This window comes from Pelodiscus sinensis, chromosome 29, assembly GCF_049634645.1.
Source record: "Pelodiscus sinensis isolate JC-2024 chromosome 29, ASM4963464v1, whole genome shotgun sequence".
Taxonomy (NCBI): domain Eukaryota; kingdom Metazoa; phylum Chordata; order Testudines; family Trionychidae; genus Pelodiscus; species Pelodiscus sinensis.
The window spans coordinates 12258586-12285021 of record NC_134739.1 but is presented as its reverse complement, the minus strand read 5'-3'; the positions used below and the strand labels follow the sequence as shown (position 1 = coordinate 12285021).

General features: G+C 40.3%; 1 protein-coding gene across 7 annotated transcripts; it reads right to left on the bottom strand.

The window, feature by feature from the left end:
* Positions 1–2603: 2603 nt before the first annotated feature.
* On the bottom strand, positions 2604–24715 carry FBXO47 (F-box protein 47). 7 transcript variants are annotated; one of them, XM_025186191.2, is made up of 13 exons: positions 24619–24647; positions 22398–22435; positions 21505–21529; positions 19704–19741; positions 18911–19081; positions 15210–15286; positions 13781–13858; positions 11358–11466; positions 10071–10247; positions 8329–8475; positions 6210–6352; positions 5613–5772; positions 2604–2844 (listed from the first exon to the last, which is right to left on the bottom strand). In XM_025186191.2, exons 5-13 carry the CDS (start codon positions 19065–19067, stop codon positions 2732–2734), a joined length of 1161 nt encoding a protein of 386 aa, XP_025041976.1. In that variant the 5' UTR covers positions 19068–19081; positions 19704–19741; positions 21505–21529; positions 22398–22435; positions 24619–24647; the 3' UTR covers positions 2604–2731. The 7 variants fall into 7 exon arrangements, with proteins under 7 accessions (XP_025041976.1, XP_025041973.1, XP_025041979.1 ...); XM_025186188.2 differs by lacking the exon at positions 22398–22435 and having other exon boundaries at positions 19535–19741; positions 24619–24715; XM_025186194.2 differs by lacking the exon at positions 22398–22435 and having other exon boundaries at positions 24619–24703.
* Positions 24716–26436: the final 1721 nt, after the last annotated feature.

Genomic DNA, 26436 nt, shown 5'->3' with positions numbered 1-26436 from the left:
GCTGGAACAGTTACATGTGGCATGATGGCTGAAGGGGTTGGAGGCTCTACCACTTCAACTGTCACTGCAGCTGGTAGCATCTGTGGGGGAACGAAGATGACTAATACCACAGATGGGCTATGTCTAGACTGGCATGATTTTCCGGAAATGCTTTTAACGGAAAAGTTTTCCGTTAAAAGCATTTTCGGAACAGAGCATCTAGATTGGCACAGACGCTTTTCCACAAAAACACTTTTTGCGGAAAAGCGTCCATGCCAATCTAGACGCGCTTTTCTGCAAAAAAGTCCCAATCGCCATTTTCGCGATCGGGACTTTTTTGCGGAAAACAAATCTGAGCTGTCTACACTGTCTCTTTTGAGCAAAAGTTTTGTGCAAAAGGACTTTTGCCCGAATGGGAGCAGCATAGTATTTCTGCAAGAACACTGACAATCTTACATGAGATCATCAGTGCTTTTGCGAAAATTCAAGCAGCCAGTGTAGACAGCTGGCAAGTTTTTCCGGAAAAGCGGCTGATTTTCCAGAAAAACTGGCCAGTCTAGACACAGCCATGATGTTTGGCTCTAACCTTGGCTTTATGACAAACTCAGGGAGTCCAAAAGGGCCAATGGGCCAGGGAATGCCACTGAGTGGGACATGGTGCCAAAAAGCAGAGCCAATCATGGGTGGATGTTCATCTCTTGCTCGTGCGCCGACAGGATCTGCTCAGTTGGACTCTGATTCTGAGGTGTCCATACAGACAGCCAAGAAGAAACTGAATTTCTAGGCACTGAATTTCAGTGCGATGATTTACTCCTTGGATCCCATTGCAGTGCTGGTGAGCAGTGTGTTGGCAAGGGTGAGCATCGAACCATCATGGCTGGCTTGCCTCTCAACAGCACCCTCAGTGGAGCTGGTACTGAAGAGGAAAAGGGGGGCATAGTGTACTGTACATCAAATCCTGGGCTACTTGAAAAGCCTCAGGCAGGAAAGGCATGACGATGTCCCTTGCTGACTGGGCTGGTGGTGGGGTGTTCAGCTCCTGGGTTCTTCCTCCCAATTCAGGTGCCGGTACCAAAGCTTAGTGATAACTTGGGTTTCATCCTAGGCTTGTCTTTGGACTTGGTTATAGGAGTCCTCCCTCTATCTGGTATCTTCTTCTGTGGCACTGGTGGATTGGGAATGGCATCGCCAATGCATGCTGCAAGATGAGCCCATCAGGTGCTGCAAGTCCTTAGGTGGCGCCTGAGGTTGAGTTGACGGCATGGAAGCACCATGCACCGAGAAAGGAATGCTTGGTACCAAGTCTGTCAGTGTGTGGTCTGGCTGAGGTTGGAGTGCTGCCTCATGAGCAATTCCGTCAGGTGTTGATCTCTGTCTGTGACTGTGTGAGCTGTTGCACTTGCGAGCAAGAACACAGGGAGTTCCAGCTAACTGTCACTGGCAGTAAGAAGGAATTGAAAGGGGAAAGGTGGCTGGCGGGGCATTATATTGAGTGCCATGGAGGCATGACTCCAGTGGGCGCCCTGGCCAATCCTACAACTACCTGCTAGGGGAAAAGTCTTCTGGCTAACATGCAGGTGTGCACACAAACGTCTGATTTGGAATGCACATGAACAAACACTCAGAGAAGAATAACAGTCTCTGAGGGCAAAATTTGGCACATATTTGAATAATTAATAAATATTTCAGTTGGGGGAAAAGGTATTTTAATAATATGAAGAAAATAGCCATCCTATAAATAACCCAAAATGTAATAAATACTGTTTAGCACATATTAAATATTTTCATTTTTTAAAGCAATGTACCATAAATATAATTTTTTTAGACTAGAATACATATCTGGTACTTTAATAAAAACCAGTGATCTTCATGAATTAATATCTACATGCATTAAACATTGTTCAACTTAGCAGACATAATTTTTTTAACTATTCAGTTATTATATTTAGTACAAAGGTGCATTCTGAAGTTTCTTCTGCTTTATAGATGAAAAGCATGTTCTGTAAAAAAAAAAAAAAAAAAAAAAAAAAACCACAAAAAACAAAACAAAAAACCAACCTTCCATCCTTAAAAAACTATGGCTTTTTCCAGAGAGCCTTTGTACTGAAACTTAATGCCCAAGCCATGCAGATACCTACGGCAGAGTTCAGGAGCGAAGAATATCAGAGTGAATTATAGATACCCAAGTGTAACTTGAACTGGAGATACCTGGCAATGCCTTTCTCATTATATTGGTTTTTAATTAATGGATTCCAAAGAGAAAACAAAATTAAAAGAGCAAAATATTTTCTGTTCTGAACTAAAACAACATTCTTTAATTTGTGGTTGTACATCAAATCTCAACACCATGTCATTTTTATTTTGTATCCAAACATACACAGTGGGAGAAGAATGCAGTGTGTATTCCCACCCATAACAGTCAAACCATGGAATGTCACAGATGGGCTCCTCAGCACATCTTGACACACACTCTTTGGCAAGTTTATTGCACAGATTGTGCTGTAGTTTCTTATAGTTGCCTCACTACATCTTTATAGGTTTAAGTAATTCTTCTGCTTTGTATTTCACTAGCATCTCCCGTCAGCCTTCTGCTGCTTCTGCAAAAGTTATACTTCCAGATTTAACGGGTTATTATATTTTCTATTTTTGATAGTGTGATCAGTAGCTGTTAAAACTTGGCAAGAAGCTGCTGGAGAATGAATTTAAAAGATAAGTGGACACCTATATGAATCACTGTAGTAATTGTGAGTATTTAAGTAGAGGTACTTCTCATGGTGAGATATAGAATTTCCTTATGGAAGTTAGATTGTGCATTCACCAGGTGAAATAAATTCAAAAAGCTGCTGTCTTCTTCCTCACGATCTCCTAAGCACCAGAAGGGAAACATTAAAAATAGCTAATGAAAACAAAGGGTTCATCTGTAAGAAGAACTTAGAAACTACTTAGTATTTTAGCAGAGGCCAAGTATAACTCAGGTACCTCCTGACACCAAATGGCAGAGGGATGGGGAGAATAGAGTTTAACAGGGATCCCATGTTAGATACCCACAATAATTCACCAAAGCATGGCATGCAAAATCATTACAAAAAGCTAGTAGCCCACAAGTCATTGAAATATATACATTGACAATATTTGAGACGTTATGTATCTATACTGTACTGAAAATTATGTTCTTAAAGCCTTGGTGTTAAAAACACATCACCAAGAGGTGATATACTAGACAGATTTTTTTCAGGTAGATGGTAAGTGTTCCCTAAGCTGCTCAGCAGCACAGCATCACAGATGATGTTCCATGCATGGAGCTAACTGACTGGGCAGGGATGATTAACCACCTGTGAAGCTGTAGCAGATGTTTATTTTTCTGGCTCTGTATTGTGTCTCTCTCAATGTAAGTCTATTTACATACTGAGCCACTGTCTAATCAAGATTGAAAAATTGACAAGCAAATCGAAAATTTGCAAGAAAGGAGTATAAAGGGAAAACAACACGTGGGGGCATCACATTTCTGAAGACAAATGAAGGAACTTGTATATCTTTATTTCTGGGAAGTCAGAACAACACACTTGTATCCTTTACCGCAGGGGCAAGTTGGCAATATGTCTTGTTTCACGAAAAAGAGATCATAGCGTGCCAGGCTAGAAAGCACTGCTGAGCAATACTTTATCAGCCATGAAAGTATTTTGTTAAGCAAGTCTACACTCTAGAATGTCTGTTATGATTTTATTATATATGCAGTCATTTGTGTCCAATACTTCTACTTGCTATCATTTGAATCTCTTTTCTTTTTTAAATAAATGTCTGCTTGTTTTCACTCTGAACATAGCTAAATGCTGCATGTCAAATGGATCACTTAGGTTATCTAACGTGTAACTGATCATTTGGAGTGCGTTGCTTCTTTGGGAGCAGTGACTGTAGGAATACTGTGAGTGTCCAATGAAACAGGCTAGACACTCCAGGATAGGGTTGCCAGATGGTTTCAACAAAAATACCGGACACACTTGACATCACATTCTATATTATATCTAATTTAGAAAATACCAGACATTTATATTTTCTCAATTTGTTTCCCAAACAGAAAGCTCAAATACTACCCGGCAACCCTACTCCAGGAAGATGATTAGATGGCTCAGGGTTTGGGGTATGCTTGTCTATTGCTAACCTGACGAGGGACAGCAGAGCCTGCTTAGGCCAAAAGGTGAATATTTAGTTGTGCTGCCTGTGGATGGTGGAGTCAGGCACTTGACCCATGGTAAGCACCGACAAGATGTCCTCACGCTAAGAGCTGGTGGTAGTGAGGTGCCTCACAGCCCTGGATACCACTGGGAAGCATGGCACCAAATTAACTACTTCCATTTAGATCTATTAGACATCAGATATAGAATCTGATGGTGGGACAGCTATGAAATAACATCACAGACTCTCATAAACAGTTTGTCCAGGATTGAACAAGAACAATCTTGCTTTAAGATAGAAATCTGTCCTAACTGAGCAACCTGTTCATCTTTACTTCTTGCAATTATAAAACAGTCTTGAGTTTATATCAGAGGTGACAGAGTTTGGACCATGGAGGGAATGCAGCCCAAGGAATTTAATAATAATAAATTTCCTGATGCAGCCACTCTGATCTTGAATGGAAGGACAGCCCAAAAGGACTCCAGATCCCAATATGTGATACTGGCACATGGGGCTACCAATCCTGGTGGAGGGAGCATGTCACTCCCTGCTTTCAGCGTCTTCCCTGTGGGACAGTGCCCAGCTTGTTCCCTCTGCCCCAGCCAGGGCAGCTCCTCCCAGCTCCCCTCTCCCTGCAGCCAAGACAGCTCCCAATGTGCCACCCCGCCGCCAGCTCTGGGCAGATCCCAGCTCCCAGGACCCCGTCCCCAGCCATACTTTCTCCTGCAGCTGGGGACAATGTTGGGGACAGGGTTGCCCAGTGCTCTGGCCAGGCCACAAGGGACAGGAGACCAGACCAGCCCTGCCCCAGGCTGATCCCACTGGGGCAGAACTCTGCCTGCAGAGCAGGGACTCCCAAACTCCAGCTCCAGAGTCTGTAACAGGGTTTATTTATTGTAACAGTCACTCCCATATGGCAGCCAGCTGCTGCTCCAAACAGGGAATGAGTTAGTGGCCCATGGGCTGCGTGTGGAATGGAGGCTGCACCTCGCCAGAAATGCAGGGAGTTCGGCTAGCGGGTCCGGGCAGGCTGGTCAGGACCCAGCCTGCTGGCACCTGGATGACGGACTCCAGAGGCCCATGGCGCTCTCTGGTGGGTGTGAGTACACGGCGTGTGTGGATGGTGCAAGGTGGGGGTGGAGCAGCAGGGACACGGCCATGACAGCAGCAGGTCCTTCACAGGCTAGATGACAGCCAGGTCTGCTTTTGCCCCCCGCGCCAGGCCAACTTGAGTGTACATCTACCATCACAACAGGATGGGTAATACTATTAATTATAAAAAGAATATCCCATCTTTTTCAATTAATTCCCTTCAAGGGTAGCTCTAACTGATTAGGAAGGGGGCCTGGCTGGAGCTGTGATGATCCAGGAGCGCCCATCCCCTGTTCTGCTAGAGTCTTGGCTAGTGGGCATGTCCCATTGAAAGAGCTCACCTGTTGCAGACAGGCATAGATACTCACCAGACATTACTGACTGTAACATGTCCATGATCATGTGAGCAAATGCATTTTCCACGCTCTGCAGGAAGTTATTCCTTTCGCCGGGAGTGCTGAAAACCTTACAGACTTTCTGCATCATTTTTACTGCCCAATCCATGCAGTATAGGTCCTTTTCACAGACCTAGAACATACAAGAAATATTACAATACATATTCATAGTGGAGATGAGCTAAAAAAATCCCATGAAAACAACATGTTGATGTACTAAAATTCATAGTAGACAATTCTGGCACTATTCCACAATACAATGGGCTTTAATCTTACTGTGGAATCTATTCCAGGGCCTATGTGAGAGGATGCTCTTGTAGAGCTGTTCTGTCCATGCAATGAAGGAGAGAGAACTCCATTTCCACTTTATGCTAGAATTATTTTCCCCTAGGGACAGAGTTGATACCTTCAAGCTCTGTATAGGGGCCTTTGAAATCAATGGGCCTGACTCTCTTTTGCCCAATGTTGTTATTCGTTCTTAGTGTAAGGAAAATCAGGCCCTAGCCCTGAGAAAGCAGAGATGCAGATTTAGTGGCAAAATGCCAAAAACTTCTATTCAGTGATACTCACCAAAGCCAGAAAGACTACTAGCCTGGCCAACTCAACAGCCCGCCCATTCACAGCTTTACTAGCCATGAAGGTGAAGCAGATGTTGTTTCCACTCAATATGAGGAGGCGAGCATTATTCTCCATGAGCCACTCCCGGGGAACCACTTTTATAATACAAATACAAAGGATTATTCATTACCTATGATTCAACACACTGTACATAATTTAGTCAAATATAGGTTAGAAAATGTAGGTTACAATTAAACTAAAAGAAAATTATCTGAACAAAATTCTGAATGTATTTTAATTTATGAATCACTGCATTTGACAGCCATCTGACACGCTTGAGAGGAAAGCCCATTCAAACACACCTACAACACAGCTGGGAGCTACAGAATTACTATGGTCCCAATGGGAATTGTTTGTGTTAAGGCTGATGATAATAAAATGTATAATACAATCTCTCCAAACTCCAACCAAACTTAAAGTATAACACTATCAAATTATGGATTCCTTTCCAGAGACCAGCTTCTTTCCCAGTAAAGGCCACCATACTTTCTATTTAAAAAGGTCAAAAACACATCAAAAACTTACCTATAGCTCCAACAAAGGCTTAGACGATTAAAAATGAAACTACAATGGATACCAGTTATTAGCAAATTATTGGTTGCCAACTAAAAGCTTCCACTATCCAAGGCTGTGTCTAGACTACATGCCTCTGTTGGCAGAGGCATGTAGATTAGACACATAGGCAAAGTCAAATGAAGCCGCGATTTAAATGATCGCGGCTTCATTTAAATTTACATGGCTGCCGCGCTGAGCCAACAAACAGCTGATCAGCTGTTTTTCCACTCAGCGCGCTAGTCTGGACGCTCCCCTGCCGACATCAAAGCCCTTTGTCGGCAGCCCCGTTATTCCTCGTGGGATGAGGTTTACCAGGGCTGCCGACAAAGGGCTTTGATGTCGGCAGGGGAGCGTCCAGACTAGCGCGCTGAGCGGACAAACAGCTGATCAGCTGTTTGTCAGCTCAGCGCGGCAGCCATGTAAATTTAAATGAAGCCGCGATCATTTAAATCGTGGCTTCATTTGACTTTGACAAAACAACAAATCTACATGGCTCCGTCGACGGAACCATGTAGTTTAGACGTACCCCAAAAGTTCTCAGTAATAAACAAATGGCCCTTGCCTGAGACAATAGCATGGGGCAGCTAAGAACCTACTGCCCACACAGGAAATAATGGGCTGTGATGCTAACATCCTTGCCTAATGGGAAGCCCCAATCAGAATCCCTGCAGCCAGGGCTTTCCATGGGGAGAGAGCAGTCAGGTCCTGCCAGGCTGCTCAGTACCACTCTCTACACATTCTATGCTATGTCTTGTCCTGACACTGATGGTGAGCCCAGCACATCCCTGTGTTTCCCTTCCCTGGCTATATCCCTATAAACATGCCTGCAGCATGGGCTTTCTATAGGGAACACGGAGGACCCAAGGGACAGTGGAGTACCACTCCCTGAGCTTATACAGGCTGAGGACTCAACAACAACAAATTCATTACAAGTGGAACCTCTTTTCCAAAAAGGTGCCAATAAAAATGACACATCAATCAGTTAATATCCAAATACCTTTAACATTAGTTCAGGAGAAAGTGTTGCTAATAATCAAAAATTATCTTTATCAGGATTATCAATAACCCCCATGCATTAGATTTGGAAAAAAATCAAATGTATTTCTTCCTATTTATCCTTTTTGTACTTGAGAGCAAATACATTGGAAAGTTCTCTTTTTTCCTGCTTATCACTTTTTGGTTCTCAACCCCAAGAATAAGAATGCCCAGGGTACAAACACTATAGGAAAAATGGTAAAAATCAAACTAAGATAGAGTCTCCTGGATATTTAAAAAAAAATCATGAAAACATGATTGTACTACTATGGTAATTTTGTAAAACTTTTGTTTTGGACAAAACCTAAATTTTGGACCTGAACTGTGCCTCAGTGTCCCTTACACTTGATAACAGAACACTTATTTTTGAAGATTTTCATGTGTTATTACTTAAAACATTTTACTTTTTTTTATAAGCCGTGTTGGTATCTTCTATCTCTGACTACTGCACAACCTCCAGTTATATAAAATATAAATATACCTGACAATTCATCCACAAGACTGATAACATCATCTGCTGTCCACTCTTTAGCTTCTGTGTCATACAGTAGTTTAATAGCATCAGCTAGACCCTTTAAACTGGTCTCATCAGTTGGTCCGTCTATCATTTTCTGCCAAACCACATGTCCTGGGTAACATTAGTCACAATCACCACTAAATAACAATGTAGTTTGCTAAATAAGGAAGAATTATACTGGGGCCTCAAAGGATGGCTTGAAAAAAGAAAAGGTGATTCAGGCAAAAGCAAAAGTCCCTATTTGCACAAGAGCATTTTATTTTATCTCATTTGTGGCAGAAGAGGCAGTGTAGACTACAATGTGAATTAGAATTATTGGGTACTTTAGGGAAACACAGAATTAATATTTAAGTGAGGAAAACAGTGTGATTTCAGAGGGTGATACACTTGCTTGTGGTTCAATGCTGAGGCGACCTTCACACCACGGGTGTAGGCAAACAGAGGAAAAACATTGCCTCTGTAATTTCTTTAGAAGGTCCATGTTAAACAGGTAAGGGGTCAATTATTCTAAATATTATACAGGTTGAACCTCTCTATTCTGGCACCCTCGGGATCTGACCAGTGCCAAATGAGAGAATTTGCCAAACCAAGGGAGGTCAATATTGTCTAGCAGCATTGCCAACACTTCCACTGCTTACTGGGCTCTTAGAAAACATTTAGGGGTAAATTAAAGCTAAATAACAGCACAGAACACTGAGTGCCAGGACCTGTGGCCGTAAACAAACTTTATAGGATCACAGAAAACTTGACCACACTCATGATAAGGGGACAGCCAGCTAGCTAAAATCATGTCAGACCACGGATGTTGCCAGACCAGAGAGAGCCAGACTACAGAGTTTCAACCTATACTTTATTATTTAGAAAAGGCCTGCTTTCTAGAGGTGCTGCTGGCCGCACATAAATAAGTAAAGTCAGAGTTTTTGTCTTCAAAAGTTTACAGTAATATAGCTGCACCTGGAACAAAACAAAAAGTATTGTGAAATAGCTAAGATGTTCTGTATGTCCTTCATTTATGAGATTAGTTGGCTTGATTCCCCTCTCACACTGGTGTAAATTAGGAGTAATGAGCACCAATATAAGCATTCTCAGTAGAATGTCCAAGCAATTACCTGGAAGTTTACAGTCTTCACAAATTAATATGAATGGTGTGGTCAAATCTTGAAAAAGAATAAGTTTATTAGGAATGATAAGTCTGCAAAGAGGTAAATGTTCCCTTATAAAAAGAGAAATGCAATAAGCACAAAGTGCTTTCCCACCTGGAACGAAATCTTCCTGGCATATGGAAGGCCCATAACAAAGTGTACCACAGAGTTTCTGCCATACATGGAGCTACAAAGCAGAGAATCTACAAAGAGAATCTACACCCAAAGCTCCCTGCACACTGTTAAGAAGTTCCACAGCAACTCTCTCTATAGGAACTCAGAAGAGCTGTTGTGGAGCAGGCAGTAGCGTACCAGAGGAGGGAACAACAGGTTCATTACTTGTGTGTATGCTTTGGCCCAAAAGCTCAAAATGATGGGTAAAAAGGTTGTTGTTCTGACTATGACTCATGGTCTACAGTTGTGTCCACAGACATCTCAGATATATAATCCTACCACTTGACTGAGGAGGAATCCATCCCACACAACCCTTGCATTGCTCTCCTGAAAGGGCATAGATCAGAATTTCTCCCTCAGAAAACAGGCTATTATGTTAAATCTACACACCATTTATAGAGGAGACTGGGCCAAAAATGATGTATAACAACCGGGCTTGATTAACCATTGGCCACGGTTTTAAGATACGAGTCAGCCAAAATGCAGAATCACTTCGATGAATCCAGTGATTTAGCAGGACACTGCGACAGAATAACCTTATCCGTAATTCCAGCTTTCGGGCGCTTCCTAAGATAAGAGAATTTGTATATTATGAATCCATAATCACTTTGGCAATTTTAATATATTTATAAAGATTGGTAGAGAGAGGGAGAAAGGATTTTAGGTTATATTGGCAAATAATGCTAGATTTGTAAAGGTATTTAAACTCCCTACAGATGTAGATAGGTGCCTACTAGGATATTAGAGATTCCAGATGCATAACTCCCACTGAATGAGTGTCAAATTGGAGTAACTCAGACCATAAGGTCCGAAGTTCTAAGCTGTAACTATCCCATGCTTGCACTAGTTTCGTGCATTGCTTCAAACCACTGATTCTATCTGCCTGCCCAATGCTAATTTTTTGCCACTTCTCATGCTCTGTTTCAGGGTCACGCCATTATTTTTGGCATTGCTGTGCTTCTTTCTGCCAGTAATTCTATTAAATGGTGCCTAAAGGAACAAGTAGAAAAAGTTGACTGCATGCTTGCCTTCTACAACCTCTTAGGTGGGAACCCACATGTGAACATTTCCAATGAAATACTGAGTACTGTGCTGGACAATTTCTGGAGGGGCTACATTTGGTTTTAGAGTGATGCTTCAGGATATGCATAAAATATTAGTCCTGATTTTCTACTGTACCACATCAGTTTTATACTGGTGTAACTATTAATTGCACAAGTTTTGGTGTAAAGCAGAGGAGAATTAGGCCTAGTGCATGTAAATTATATATACATTTGATAATGAAATGATAAGATCCAACAAAATCAATTGCCTCTCAAAGAGATACACTTCGCCACACAGAACACCCAAAGATAAGTCAATTGCTTGTTCTCATCAGAAAACAACTAAATTCAGTTAATAGTGCAGATTTCCTTCAGTTATATTCAACATGTTACCAACTTCAGAGTACTCATTTTTGGCATGTCTGCAGCTAAAGCACCATACATATGGATAAAGGAAGGATCAAGTGCTGCAGGGATCACAAGGCTCAAATCATCCTTGAATCTAGGGTGCATTTTCTCTGTAATAGTGTGAATCCATTTCCTGAACTGGCAGCAAAAGAATGCTATAACTACCATGACAGCTTCTTTCATTATCATTTGTATTTTCTAGGATTTTTTTGTTTCAGGTATTCACCTGGTTTGCTGCTGACAACTGTCTGTACTTTGCGGGGTAGATTGCTCAGCTCACAGAGGAAGTTATAAACACGATGGCATTCTAATTCATCCCAGCCTGCTGTCAGGGTCTGACAACACCAAATGAAGGACAGATATATAGAATTAAATCACAATGCCTGTTATTATAGCCATAAAAGTACAATCAATTTTTCAGTATTTATGGAAAGGACACATTTCAGCAGAGACTAGTGCATCTGAACTATTGTGTATTATTTTAATCCTTATCATTCAAAATGGACTTCTTGCAAAGTGCAAATTATTATTATAAATGCCCTCCTCTCCCCCCAGTGGCTATATCTATATGTCACTGAAATCAGAAATAATCATGTCACACACACTTGTTGCATAAAGGAATTTGCTAAGTCTAAAAGGGAAAACAAAAATGTTAATATAAGCTCTTTTATTCTATCAGGCCCTCAGACACTTTGGGCAGTAACATAGCGGCTCAACAAAACAAAACACAGCAGTTTAGAAATACAGAGCTAGATGATAATCCCACAGATTGGAATTGCTCTAGATTTCTACATGTGTAACTGATATCAGTAGTCATTATTTGACAGATGGTCTCATATCAGCAACTCATGAAAATTCTGAAAAAAGAGGAGGAGGAGAGTTCTGCTCCTGCTGCTGTTTCTTCATGGAACTCTAGTGATCTAAAGTGAGTGAAATGACTCACGAGGAATTTCCTCATTGCAGGGCCAGCATAAGTCTGACATAGGCAACCCTACGCATCACACACAAGCCCATAGCCCCCTGTTCCTGATGGTGTCAGGAGAGAGAGAGGAAGAGGGAGAGTGTCTTGAGTGCAAAGCCTTCCAGCACCATTAGCTTCAGCTGCCATGAAGGGTTCTCTAATTCATACCAAAGGGAAGGGCTGTCTTTATGAATTCGGGTACTCTGCACAGCCTGCGGACTTGCATCCCCTAACCCCTGCTGGGGAGTGGGGCAGCAACTCTGCAGGAGAGGGCTGTGCGGGCAGGAGCTGTGTGGGCAGGAACAAGGCAGGGACACTGATGGGGAACAGGCGGAAGGGGAAACAGTGCAGCACACCAGAGCTGTGAGCTAGGAGGCAGACCTGGAGGTGGAGGATTGGGGCCACTGGAACTGAAGGGCCATCAGAACAGGGGGTGGGGGACTGAGGGATTCAGCCACTGGGGTTGGGAGGTGAAGTGGGAAACCTGAGGATTTGGGCTGCCAGGACTGGGAGGCGGAACAGGAGCAGCGGAGCGGGGGATTGGGGCTGCTTAAGCTCACACTGTCCTCGACTGGGGCATATGCAACATAGGGCACAACTTAATTTAGGGCAAAGTGGTGGCCCAAATTCAGTGGTGGTCTACACAGCTGCATATTCTGCATATGCCAAAAGATGGCCCTGACAAAGGGGTTCATGGGCCTTTGTATAGCTCAAAATTTGAACTGCATTGGGGTTGCACCTTCTGGCCAAAGATAATTTATGATCTTTGGACGTGACTACGCAAGAGACAGTTGCTAACAACATGAATATCCTGATGCAAATAATTATCTATAATAGTTAGCTAGGGCAGGGAATAAACCAGACAATCATGCGATTCTGAACAGTATCTTTGTCATTACTAAAGATATTTTCATATGGTATATTTCCAGAGAGTGTCTGAACAAGTAAGTTCTTCTAAAACACAATGTAGCTTAATTTAAAATGTTCAGAAAATGCTTGTTCTTCAACAAAGAATATAAGCTTTTTTCGGGAAGTTAGACAAAGCAGCTCTCAAGTAAAGCGACCCATAATGGTGATCCTATCCATTTGACAATGAAATACCATCCTCAGTTAGTATTAAAGAAGCCCTATCCTTGTCCCTTATAACATATTTGCAATCTTGGTAGTCATTATAGTAAATACAGTTGACTGCTGAAATAACAGATTTGTCATTTCTTTCTTTGCATCTCAAATAGCTAGAACAATTCCTCCATTTAATTAAAGACCTTGGGCTAATTGCCTTTAAATCAGAGAATCTCTGGTTAGGGTGTTGAGAATTTGATATTTGAAGTAATGTAATGAAAAGGCCATATATGTATTCTTCTTTGGTAATAAATTTGCTAATAATAAGATCCAGAATTATAAATTCTCTAAAGTTAAGTTAAATATTTTTAAAAAGTCAGAAAGAAATGCGGAACTGAATAAATGCATTGTCTGGGACCTGAAAGCCATGTTAAACTTTGAAATGTCTTGCTAAGCAGTTTTAGCCCACTGCTTTTCAAAGTATAATTAAGTTGGATGGTGATTATGTTTATCTGCACTTTTTAAAAAGGCTGAGTATTTCAGCCTTGATAGATTTAAAAAAAGACAAACTTTGGTTTCTCTTATACTAATGATACCTGCCTTCTCTTTGAGAAAATACACCATACCTGTAAAAACACACCATAGCACTGTAATCCCAAGCAATGCAATGGGCTTGGGCAACCACTGAGTTTAAAACAGGAAACCTGCAAAGACAAAACATTGTTGCTTCTTTTAATCAATGTAGAGTAATTGGAAATAAATTCACTTTTATGCTTGAAGCTTTCCCACATCACTGATCTACAGCAATGCAGACCCAAGGGGCTATTTTCCAAGGTAAATAAGGGATTTCTCTACACTACATTCACTCAACCCTTGCATCTCTTCTGAGACAAAATTGCCAATTTGGATTGTGTTTTTATGATGCGGCCATTGGTCCTCTCAGAACTTTCACTCAGTCCACCTTAGTCTTCAGACAGATGTGATATTTTATTAATAATGTCTGTTATACATAATCATTTAGCCCTTCAGAAACCAATACAGTTTAACAACATAATGTTTTGAATTAATTATGGTTAAAATTTTATCCCTGTGCAGAGAGCCTGCCCAAGGCATTATGCACCACTTTCTCTTCTAAGCAGAATTTAAGTGGGATATAGGTCTTCTATAGGATCTCTTCATGGGGCTGAATTTCAACCTACATTCATTTTATTACAAAGTGGCAAATATTATTTGTGCTGAGTGATGTGCTTTAAAAATTAACATAAAAGACATTTTTATAGCAGATTATATTCACGAAGGCCATGTCTACACTATGCAGAAGATCAACAATACCGAGGTCAATTTTTTGGGATTCAATTTAGTGGGTGTAGTGAAGACCCACTAATTTGAACTGAGAGGGTGCCCCTGTTGGCACCGGTACTCCTGCACCTCATGAGGAGTAAGGAAAGCCGATGGGAGCGTTTACTCCCGTTGACCTCCCACTGTGTGGATGGTGATTTAAGATACATCAACTCTAGCTATGTAATTAATGTAGCTGGAGTTCCATATCTTAAGTTGACCTTCCCCTTTAGTGTAAACCAGGCCTAAGAGTGGAGTTTTAAAAACATTTGAAGGAAATTATTTTCAATAGGAGTTGAGCAACTAACCCCTTTAGATATCCTTTGAAAATCCTAGATGTATGCCATAATTTTCAAACAGTGGGTGCCTAAAGTTAGAGATGGTTCTGAACACTACAACTCACTTTGACTTCAGTTTAAATCTGTGGGGGCTCAGCATCTTGGAAAAATAAACCACTTATTGATTTAAATGCCTAATTTCAGGTACTCAAGATTGGAAATCATAGCCTAAATATCTAAGGAAGAATTTTAACCAAGAGACTGATTCCAAATTACTAAATTCGTATTACACTGATGAGCATCACAGATGCGTTAATAAATTAATTTACATATATTACATTAACAAAATTGTTTTATTGAAACATTAATATAGGTGCAAGTAATACTTCAGAACAAAATTCTAGAAGTGTTAAATACAGAGAAATGAGTGTAAGCTTACTTCTGAGAGTATCTTGTGTATGTACTTTAGCCTGTCTTTTGTGGGCAGTAATAGCGTGCACCTTTTAAGCAACAAACCTGAAACAGAAACACATATGTAATCATTCAGGTGAGGTAAATAATTTGGCCAGATGAAGCATACACTACACAGGCAGTGCAATACCATGCTATTTCCTCAAGAGAAGAAAATGGTACATTACAGTGGGCTGTGCACTGGAAAACGGTAGGCTAGCCTCTGTAGTAGAGATGCCTTTTATGTCAGAAAGCATGATGGGGAGTGCATAAGGCTCTCATGATATAATTTGTTTACTAAGTTGTTTTAAACTCCATGCGAATCACAGCTGGAGCCCTGCAAAATTATTATATTGTTTTTTGAATTACAGCTGTTGAAATATTTCAATTAATAGAGGCACAAAGAGTAACATTTGAAGAGACACTGGTTTTCTAATTACATCGTCAAAAGCTGAGCCTCCAACATCTTTTAAGCCAACCACATGGTCAAACAGAAGTTATTCTGAACTGTGATGATAATATAAAACATAGCTAGGAGGCAGAATTTTTTTCTTCTACATGAGATTCAAAGCTAGAGAAGAGCTTATGATATAAAGGGCTGGAGTTCATTATACCGCAGAACAGCTATTTGTTTTTCTATGAGACTGGAAAGCCAAAGGGTTACAAATCTTTCCCCTCAAAAACATCTGGTAGAACAACATATATTATATATACCCTTCTTTGTTAATCATGCAAGAAATCCACAGAAGAGTACTCAAATATTTTCTAAGTATCTCCTAAATATCATGTTATTTCCTTGGTGTCAGAAAGTGCTTTAGATACTTCCTGTGATTTTGAATGGACTATTTTCCCAATATAGAAGTATGTTGTTAACATTCTTAAATGACAGACATTGATTTTTTTTTATTAAGCTGGTATTTGATCCAAAGCTCCAAAGAATCAACTTTCTATTGACTGGGACTTGTGATCAGACTCCTAAAGAGTAGATGAATGTCTGAATACAAACATGAGTAAAGTCACCATCAACATGCAGATGATTGTTATTACCAGTGCAAAGGTTTAGGCCTGCTTTTATATGGAGAAATTCACACTAGATAAAAGCAAAGGGGCAGCACAAAAATTATGTGTTACCCAAGTACAATTTAAGCACCGAGGGTGAAAAATCCTGGTCCCATTGAAGCCAATGGGAGTTTTTGCTATTGATTTTAATGTAGCCAGGATTTTACTGTGTGTGTTTAAGTGAGATTAATGCAGTGGATAAGCCTTGTGCTGGCTATCTAAGGAAAAATTGACTTTTGTGTAGATAGAGTCCAGACTTGCCATTATTGTAGTTCAGTGATGATCAATAATTTTCGATGGGGTCCACTCCAAGACTTTGGTAAGTGGTCAAGAACCACACTTTTCTATGGAGGGGATGCGGGGTCTGGGATGGAGGTTGGGTGCAGAAGGGAGCTTGGAGTTGAGGACTGAGGTGCAGGAAAGGTGTGGGGTCTGAGAATGGGTTTGGGTGAAGGAGGTGGTTGTGACCTGGGGCAGAGGATTGGGGTGCAGGGGCATGGGTGCATGAGAGGATTCTCACCTGGGGGAGGGTTTTAGAGGGGGTGCAGAGTGTGAGAGGAAGTTGGAGGGGGTCTGGAGTGCCAGAAAGAGGCTCTGGCCAGGAAATGCTTACCTAAGCAGCTCCCAGCCAGCAACACTCTCAGACAGGCTTCCCTGCCAGCAGCCCCAGACTGCTGCTTGGCTGTACATGTGGCTCTTTGCACTGCTGGGAAAGGGGAGGGAGGGAGAGGCTTCATGTGCTGTCCCTGCTCATAGAAAAATCTCTTAGAAACTGGCTAATAGGAACTGAGAGATTTTGCTAGGGATTAGGGCAATGTGCTGAAGCCTCTCTCTCTATCCTCCTCCCAGCAGTGCAGAGAGCCACAGAGAGCAGCTAGCTGCTTTGCAGAGCTGGCCTTAGGGGTAGGCCGTGACCGCATGTCAGCCCAACCTCCTGAATCCTTCCCGCATCTTTTTTTTTTTTTTTGTTAGACAAATTTTCTCAGGCGTTTTTTTTTTTTTTCCCCTGTTTAGGGCTGCCAATTGGTTAGGACCGGCTCTGCTGCTTTGATTGGCACTACGGTCTGCTGCAAGAGTGAGGTGTGGGCTAGATCAAAAAAACTTAGCAGGCCAAATGCGACCTGCAGGCCAGATCTTGCCAGTCCCTGATGTAGTGCATGTGAATTTTGGCATTGATTTTCATGGGCGCAGGATTGGGCCCTTTCATATTTTATAATTTAGTAAAATGTAAGTCAGTCCAAATATCTAAGTATGTCATGTTTTAATGACTGTACTTATTATAATAAAGAGTTCATACAGCTGTAGTTAAATAACAGTTGTCTTTTCTAATTCCAAGTTTGTTATTACAGTGTGCAAAATTGTGCTGACTGTTTTTTTGGCAAAAAAATTAGTTAGCCAGATTTAATTGTATAGCTAAAATAAATAAACACTGAAATTATCAATAATATATAGTAAACAATCCATGTAAATGGGAAGGAAACTCACATTTGACCTAAATAACTTTGACATTGTTTCTTTAACTTGGGAATCTTTTGATTTAAAGTTAACTCCTGAATATAACCTTGACTTAATTTTGTTTTATTGTCAGGATCAATTTAATTATGAGACCTTATCAGTTAAGGAGGCTTATACTATTAATTGTTCAAATTGGGATTTCATTTGTTTCTCTTCTAGAAGGATTACAAAGAATGAAGAGAGGGAGATAAATGATAGTCCAAGTGGCATCAGGGAAGAAACACTGCATTGCTTTTGATAGACAGGGAGGGAGATAAAGGGGAATTTTGCTGCCAAGATTTGGTAGTAATTTAGTGCAAAAGTTAAAAATAAAATAATTATTTTTAAATGAAAATATGCAGTGTTACTCACTACTCACATTATTTTGACCTACATTTATTTTTTGCTGTGCCATGACATAGTTGTGCAGGTGAGAATAGGGCAGCAACAACACACTTCTTGCATTGTATCTGAACCCTGACCTACGGATGAGAGGAAAATTTATTCATCATGCCCACTTCAGTTCTTCATTTCTGATATAAGGCTGGCAAGGAGAATGTTAATCAGTGGCAGTTGTCATGGTGCTTTTTGGGATAAGTTTACTTCCCATCTAGGAACTGGAACAAGATACTCTGTGAAGTGAATTGTCAATCAGGTCTTTGATGGTAATGATTCTTGATCACTCCAGAATTAGGTCAGATGTGAGCATTGATAGAGGTGAAATACTCTCCTTTTATCCCATTATTATGCCCATGAGATATTCATTCACCTTGCCTTTTTATATTCTTTAAAAATTAAACAAGGAAGAAACAAAACATCTGCTAGCTTGTGTATATTTATATAATATATATTAATTATTATTAGAGGATTAAAAGAATTCTCAGAGGAGTTGAAATAATTCTTTCAGGATGAAACACACCTAATGCAGAGCTTAATTGAGATTTAGGTGGATATGCACTTTGTTGCTGGTTCTTTGCACAAGAATGAATTTCAGCCTCAATGACAGTCAAACACCTATACATTTCAGAAAACATCTTCACCATTTTAAACTGCTATCAATCACTAAATATCACAGTAGAATCTCTTTAATCAATCTTAGTTCTCTACTGATTGTTACTGTTCTTATTATAATGTCACCTAGAGATCTGTAGTGTTCTAATATACAGGATCCTTCTCTCTTGCCAGATATCTCAAGGTTATGAAAATCTTGCAGTAAAAGCCTTCTGTTTCCTGATGAGGTTGAGATGTAATTAATAAGGCGGTTGCTGATGGCTTTCGATACCATGCTTAGCATGCTAATATCCGTCACTGGAAAAGCAAAACCCAATATTATCTGTAAACCTTTACTGTAAAAACACTACTTATCAGTAGTTAAGAACTTTATTATATATCTCAGTACAAGCAGGCCAAGAGATTTCAGTAACAAGGACAAGTATCAGTTCTTTGGACTCCTTTATCAACAAATTATGGTCATTCTGGATTTTGCATATATTTGTTAAATTGCAATCTGTATATATGGCAAGCAGAAGAATAATTCAAAGAGTTCCCCAAGTACTATCATTCCTTTTTTTTGTTGATGAGGTTCTTCAGGAACCCAAGTTGAAAATGAACAAACCAAATGAAAATCCCTTAAATTCACAGTAAAGTGAAGCATTATTGAGTCAGGCCCAGAGGCCTCAACTTGGCATTTAACTAAATAGAATTTTTGCCTGTGATCATTTTCATTTATAGACAGTATCATAATTTCCCTCAGTTTCTCACCTGAGAGATATTTCAAAACCATTTGAAAGATCTCTAATGGCAATGCTTTAAAATTCCCAAGCGTGGACAGTGACTCAGAATCTGTGTCCACAGTGTGGCAGAATGGTTTGGAGCGACGGCTACTGCGTCTGTATTTCTGGTTGGGAATCAAGGTGAAGCTGGTACTTACAGTGGATGTCATCTTTCTACTAGTCCCATAAATATTTCCTAGAGAGAAAACATGAAGGCATACAGGGGAGGAAATTAAACCCATGAGGGATATAAAATGAAATAACTCACGAGTGATACAGTAATGGAATATGAAAATCTTAGTAAATAGATAAGAAGGATCAATTTTACTTTAAATGTAACAAAGTGTCATCTAAATACATTCCAAAATACATATTCATAGTTTCCTGTTCCATAATTCTTTTCTTTTCCATATAACCAATAAAGCCAATCTCCCCTCCTCCCCCCACAACACAGAGTACAAAAAGAGAGAATGTACATATACTGTGTGTTTGGGAAATTATTTTTGCTTTCTAATTCAGTGCTGGGGGAAGAAAATACCCTGATTACAAGTTATAAAAGTGAAGAGAGGGTGGAGATAGTAGTGGCTAGTAGTGCAGTGAGGAGGGCTTTAGGTGGTTTGAAAGATAATTAAGAAAAAATGTAAGAGGTATATGAAATGCTTCAAAATGTATTAAGGAGCTATTATAACACATTCAGTACCCTAATGGTACTTTACCCTTCCATATAACAACATTAAAAATTAAGGAGGCCATTCAAAAGATTTGTATGTCTCTTGTCTGTCCGAAGCTCTCTACTTATATGTATTCTTGTACATGACAATAAAAATAAAAAGATTAAAAGTAATGTAAGTAAGCACTTTCCCTGAAGTATTTAAACTGAGGCATACGGTAGCTTAATTCCTGATAATAACAAATATCGCAGTAGAGCATATGCAAAACATTGTAACATGGCACATTGCTGCCAACTTCAAAGAGTTTAGAAATCATGAGAAAAGTCTCATAACGTTCTTAAGATTGGCTCTTAAATTGAAGAGAATAATAAACACTGTGTTCTTATATTTTCCTTCTGGTTTCTGAGCTTTTATGGTATAGTTGCTTAATATGTTAAAGCTTTTCTCTGTAACTGTGAGGGCTAGTAACTTCTTTTTTTAAATTAATGCAATCTCTTCTTTTTTATATTAATGCAGTTGCTTGATTCTAGCAACTGAGGCTTTCAGGCAATCACCAAATGTTGCAAGACCTGCAGTAAAATTGTAAGTGTTGGCAACAATGGTAACAACACAAGTGGACTCCTTTCTCCCATCAATGCAGTATCAGTTACAATCAGTAGGAATTATACTCATCGTTTGAAGCACTGAAAATGTGCTGATGTGCCTTAGTCAGTTGACAGGTTACATTTACATAACCTAAGCAAAAAACAATTTGAAAACATCAAGCAAACAAGCCACATTTCTCTAACACTGAACCATTTTGCATAATATAGTGAATTAATACAATCCCAATGGAAGAGATGTGTACACTGAGTGAATTCAACAAATTATGAGCCATTTAATTAAAGCATTACAAATATGTTTGAATGAACAGTATTTTCTCCTCTGTGCCCAAGACAATGTTTCAATTGTTCACGAGAGGGAATTTCACTTTATAAAATGCATATTTAAATTAGTTATGAAATAATTCATGCTATCTGGAAAAAGCAATAGCTTAACTTTTTACATGGCTTATGAGCAAATTTAATTACTTTTAAAATTACAGTGTTTTACTCAATTTTCAACTACTTAAGCAAGAAGGGAGAGAAAATGAATTTGATACTTGTAATTTAAAAGTAACAAAAATATTCATTTAAATAACATCACAGATGTATATAACTGCACCCTTGAAAAGCATTGAAATCCACAGTTGAAGTCAGTGAGAGTTTTATGTAGACAACTGCAGGTGCAGGGAAATAAAAAGCCTTACCTTGTACATAAAGGCAGTTAAAGGCCTGTTTTAGTAAAAGAAAAATATAACTTTTACCATTAAAAATCTTTCAAGGCTGGTTAAGTCCAATACATTCTACTGATTCAAACCTAAATAGAATTACAATCTCAGGGTATTTTTTATTTGAAAGCAGTCAGCACTGGTCTAACTCTGCACCATTAAAATTAACAGGATTTTAGAGCACAGCTGAAATAGTGTGTACAGAAGCAGTCATTTATACATGATGGGTGGGATTTTTAAAAGCACTCAACACTGCTTCCATTAAAGTCATTGGTAAACCTATTATTTTCACAATGGACAGAGAGAGACCAATTTAAATAAAAACTGAGCAGGTGACAGAAGTTTTACGTTATGGACCACATTTTAGAGCCCTTTATTCAAAGCTCTGTTTAATTTCCATTTTTGGTTCTCTGAAGAAGCAGGCCGTGCCCACGAAAGCTCATGATACCATCTACATGTTTTGTTAGTCTTTAAAGTGCTACCAGACTATTTGTTGTTTTTTTAAGTTTAATGTATTTCATGTTTCTCAGGGAGATCAGCAAAAACATGATCAGATTAAATTTCACTTAACAATTTTGTTCAGCCTCGAACCTATATGTGGATCCCTCCTGACTGGAAAATTACTTACCAAGAATGGAAGAGGGACATGGAAATGTTAATCATATAAAATCAAATTAATTATAATAATTAATAACAGTGATTTTTTCTTAATTACTCTGTGCATATTTATTTATAGGGCAGAAGACATCAGCAATCAACATTCTTTCTATGCTGTTTTCTATCTATAAATAGTCCATATATTTTTCACAATCATTACAGCTTTTCTGGGATTTGCATTATCATTTTACTAATTATATAATACAGTTATTTACCTCAGATTGCAGCTTTGGGACTTTGTATTCTCTCTCCCCTAGGCATTTCACAAATAAATAAATGAATTACCATGGACATAGATAGGATTTTTCTTTCTGTTTCTCTTTCCACACACGTAAAGATATGGGAATTTCTTAATCAGGGGTGACTCCATTTCCCTTTGCAAACACTTAAAGATATGGAAGCTTCTGAATCAGGGAGGAGTGACCAAAGATTGTGATATGGGTGACTGAAGTGGCAGCATGCCAGCTGCCCATAGGCTGCACCTAATTTGCCATTAAAGAGAACTGATTCACATTTACATTAAAGCCTCTTCACACCAGATTTGCAGTGCCTTAAGGTAGATGAAATGCAGTATGATTTATTTACGTTTTAAGGATGCTTTTAACTGCGTGAGTGGTGTAAAAAGGTCTTAGTGGAAATGAGAATAAGTCCCAAAGGTATCTAAAATAACATAAGTCTCCTAACATTACAGATTAAAAAATAACCGCCCTTGATAATCTTAATATTTGCACTTATTTGTTTCCATGTGCTATAAGGCATTGGTTTTTTGGCTTCATGCCAAAGTTTATGTCCTTTGATCCATGCTGCAGTCCCAGGAAAGGGATGTTAACATCTGCTTGTTATCATACAAGTTATGTTTGCCCCATTGGCCACCTGTAAGAAACCACTATGGGTTATCTATGGCCTTTTAGTTGTGTCACTCACTACTAGCCTTTGGGTAGCATGTCATGACTCTGTTGACTCGGTGTGATCATTGGGCTGCACTGCACACCCCTTAGGCTGCATTTGTACCTTGGGCCTCTCTTAGGCTTTGTCTACACTTGCAGATGATCAACAAAACTTTTGTCCGTCAAGGGGTTCAAACACACCCCGCCCATAATGACAGAAATTTAGCTGTGGCAAGTGCAAATATGAATGCAGTTTTGTCTGCCGACAAAGCCGAATCCGCTCGTGAAAGCTAGAAGTATTTTGTTGGCAAAAGTGCTGACAAGTGTTCTCACACACCAACTTTTCGTGACAGGGCTGTATTGAAACAGCCTTGTTGCTAAAAGCTGTGTAGTGTATACATAGTCCTAATAAACACTTTAGGCTGTAGTTAATCCTCTGGCCGGATGATAAGACTCTATGGCAGGGGTTCTCAACCTTTTTCGGTCCCCGTACCCCCTTGGCGAAGCTTCCTGTACCCCTTATTCAATATGAAAGGAAATAAATTCTAGACTCTAGAATCCACAACTTTTTTCACTAACACTACTACTTTTGGAATATTTCAATTAGGATAATCTAGTTATTTACAAAATATTCCCCATACCCGCTTGACAAGCTTCTCGTACCCCCTGCGGGTACACGTACCCCAGGTTGAGAACTGTTCTATGGGTTATATTTTGACCTCCGTTCTATGCACTTCCTCTCCAAAACCTGCCACACCTCAATGATAATAGATTACAAAAATGATTTGATGCCTCCAAATAACTCTATATCCATTTGATATCAAACAGATATAAACCCTGTTTCACCCCTGGGGAAAGTCCTGGGAGCGTGGTGGAAACTAAGGGAGCTCAAGCAAAATCATAGAATCATAGAATCATAGGACTGGAAGGGACCTCAAGAGGTCATCGAGTCCAGCCCCCCGCCCTCAAGGCAGGACCAAGCTCCATCTACACCATCCCTGACAGATGTCAGGACAATGTAGCACTTTAAAGACTAACAAGATGGTTTATTAGATGATGAGCTTTCGTGGGCCAGACCCACTTCCTCCGATCAAATAGTGGAAGAAAATAGTCACAACCATATAGATACAATTAAAAAAAAGGGAGCTCAGACCCTGCTCTCCAGATTTGTTAGGGCACCCACTTCCCCTAAACAAAACAACCAATCAAGAAACCACAGAAAAAAATGCATTAAATTGGCTGAATTTGATAAACTTCAGGAAAGAGTATATGTTGTATACAGGGTTGGCTTTTTTTTTTAATGTACCACATTTGGTTTGAGGCTTTAATAGTTTTCCTCAAGGGAAAACATCTAGGTATGTGTGTGAACAGGAACCCCTCTATATAGAATTGTGACAGCGATAACATATTTTCATCCCAGCCATACTTGATAAATTCATTTGATAAGCTAATTAATTCATGGGCACTGGGAGGGGGAAGTGGCCAATGTACATTTTTGCAGGCAGGAAGTTACCACAGAAAAGGAACATTTTATGCTGGTGGCAATTACTTCAGGGGGTTTTCAGAGCTGCTTTATTCATGTTTGTTAACTGCCCATTTTTAAATCGCCTCACGTTTCCCGCCTTTTTGGGGGGAGGTGCCCGTCAGCCTAAGCGCCGGGAGGGGGGCGGGACAGGAGAGGCTATAAGGCTCGAGACAGGCTGCCCGCCAAACTCAGGGCACGCCCCCTTCATGAATAATTAACGAGACCTCTCCTCCCCCTTCACGTTGCGGGTTCCAACCCAGAGAACCACGCCCCTCCCTCCCTGGAATCCCCGCGACTTGCACTGAACAGCCCCGCCCCTTATGAATAATTAATGAGGGGGAAGGCTCACCTTCCCTTTCAGCTAGGGCTGCTGGCTGAGGGGAGGGGAGTCACCCCAGCCCAGCAATGGGAGGGGGAGGGTGGGAGCCCTTCATGCCTGGTTCCTCCCCCCCCCTCAGTTGGCTGTGCCTCTACCATACTGGTTACCACACCTACAGCTACCCAGCTTTGTGGGCTGGTGCAGGGCTGCGACCTGGCCAGGTCACCATAAGGCAGCTCCACATCACACATAGTGACCATGGCAGTGCAGGGTGTCACCCTGTCACCACGAGGCAGCATCAATTTAAGGGCACCCGGTTGCCATGGGCAGCAAAAGACAGCAGGGTGCTCCAGCCCAATGTTACAGGTGCATGGCTGTCATGGCAATGCAAGAGATCATGATGCCACAGGAGAGAGCTGACTGCTGCACCGTGAAGCACTACCGCATCACAGGGGCAAGACTACTGTGACTCCACAAGCTGCATTAGCTGTGCGCTTGTGTGGCCACTCAGGAGACATTCAAATGCTACCCAGCTGAGTAGCAGAGCTCTGACAACTAGGTTTTTTATTTCTACTGGTGGTGCAGATTTGCAGTGCACATACAAAATTTATTCTGCACATAGACAAAAAAATGCACACATGGTTAGAAAAGATTAGAAAAAACATTGTCCAATGTCACAAGCACACAGTCTCCAGGAGACAGCACCATGTTATGGTTATAGGGTTGCTGTGACACCACAATACATCATCATCATCTTGCAAGCACTAGGTCAGGGACACTATAAGCCATCAGTTGGCCAGAGATGTAAGGTCACTCTGTCATTGCAAAATGTCCCCATAACACAGGCACTTGGTTACCTTTCATAAATACAGGATTATCTCAGAAATTGTATTGCTGCACACAATTACTGCACTTTGATGTAAGGCAATATGAACACTAGCAATAGAGATGAACACTATGCCATGCAAAGTCAGTCTGTAGTGACATAACTTAATGGGCTGCATGAGATAGGGTCATTCTGTCATTGTACAAGGTTCTTGCACCACAATGTCAAGGCACAGAATATCAATGTCCTGAAGCAATATTGTCGTTTTGTTCAACAAAGGCATTGAACCACATAAACCCAGAATATTTCCAATGGAAGTTGTGCCTCAATGTGAAGTAACAAGTTGCCACACAGTCCTTACACTGTAAAACAAAAACAATGAGCAGTCCTGTGGCACCTGAAGGCATATCTGCAACTAGGAAATGATTTCAAAATAACTAAATTTGAAATAACTCCCGAAATAACTATTTCAAAATAAGATTATTCCCCAAGGAGAGTAGGAGTACAGATTTCAAAATAACTAGCCTGTTATTTCAAAATAACGGGCTTGGTAGTGTGGACGCTCCACTTATTTCAAAATAAGGGGGGGTTATTTTGAAATAACTCCCTCGTATAGACCAGGGCTTAGAGACTAAAATATATATATAGAGAGAATATATAGAGAGAGCTTTCATGGGTAAAATCCACTTCATTGTTC

What these genes read in the sequence shown, in the direction of transcription:
- FBXO47 (XM_025186188.2), bottom strand. Translation starts at nt 19,715, where the DNA reads ATGACATCCACTGTAAGTACCAGCTTCACCTTGATTCCCAACCAGAAA. An exon ending in AGAACACTACAGATCTCTAG is followed by an intron (nt 15,287 to 18,910) that starts GTGACATTATAA and finishes TTTCTGTTTCAG; the next exon opens with GTTTGTTGCTTAAAAGGTGC. An exon ending in TCTTGTGGATGAATTGTCAG is followed by an intron (nt 6,353 to 8,328) that starts GTATATTTATAT and finishes GTATTATAAAAG; the next exon opens with TGGTTCCCCGGGAGTGGCTC.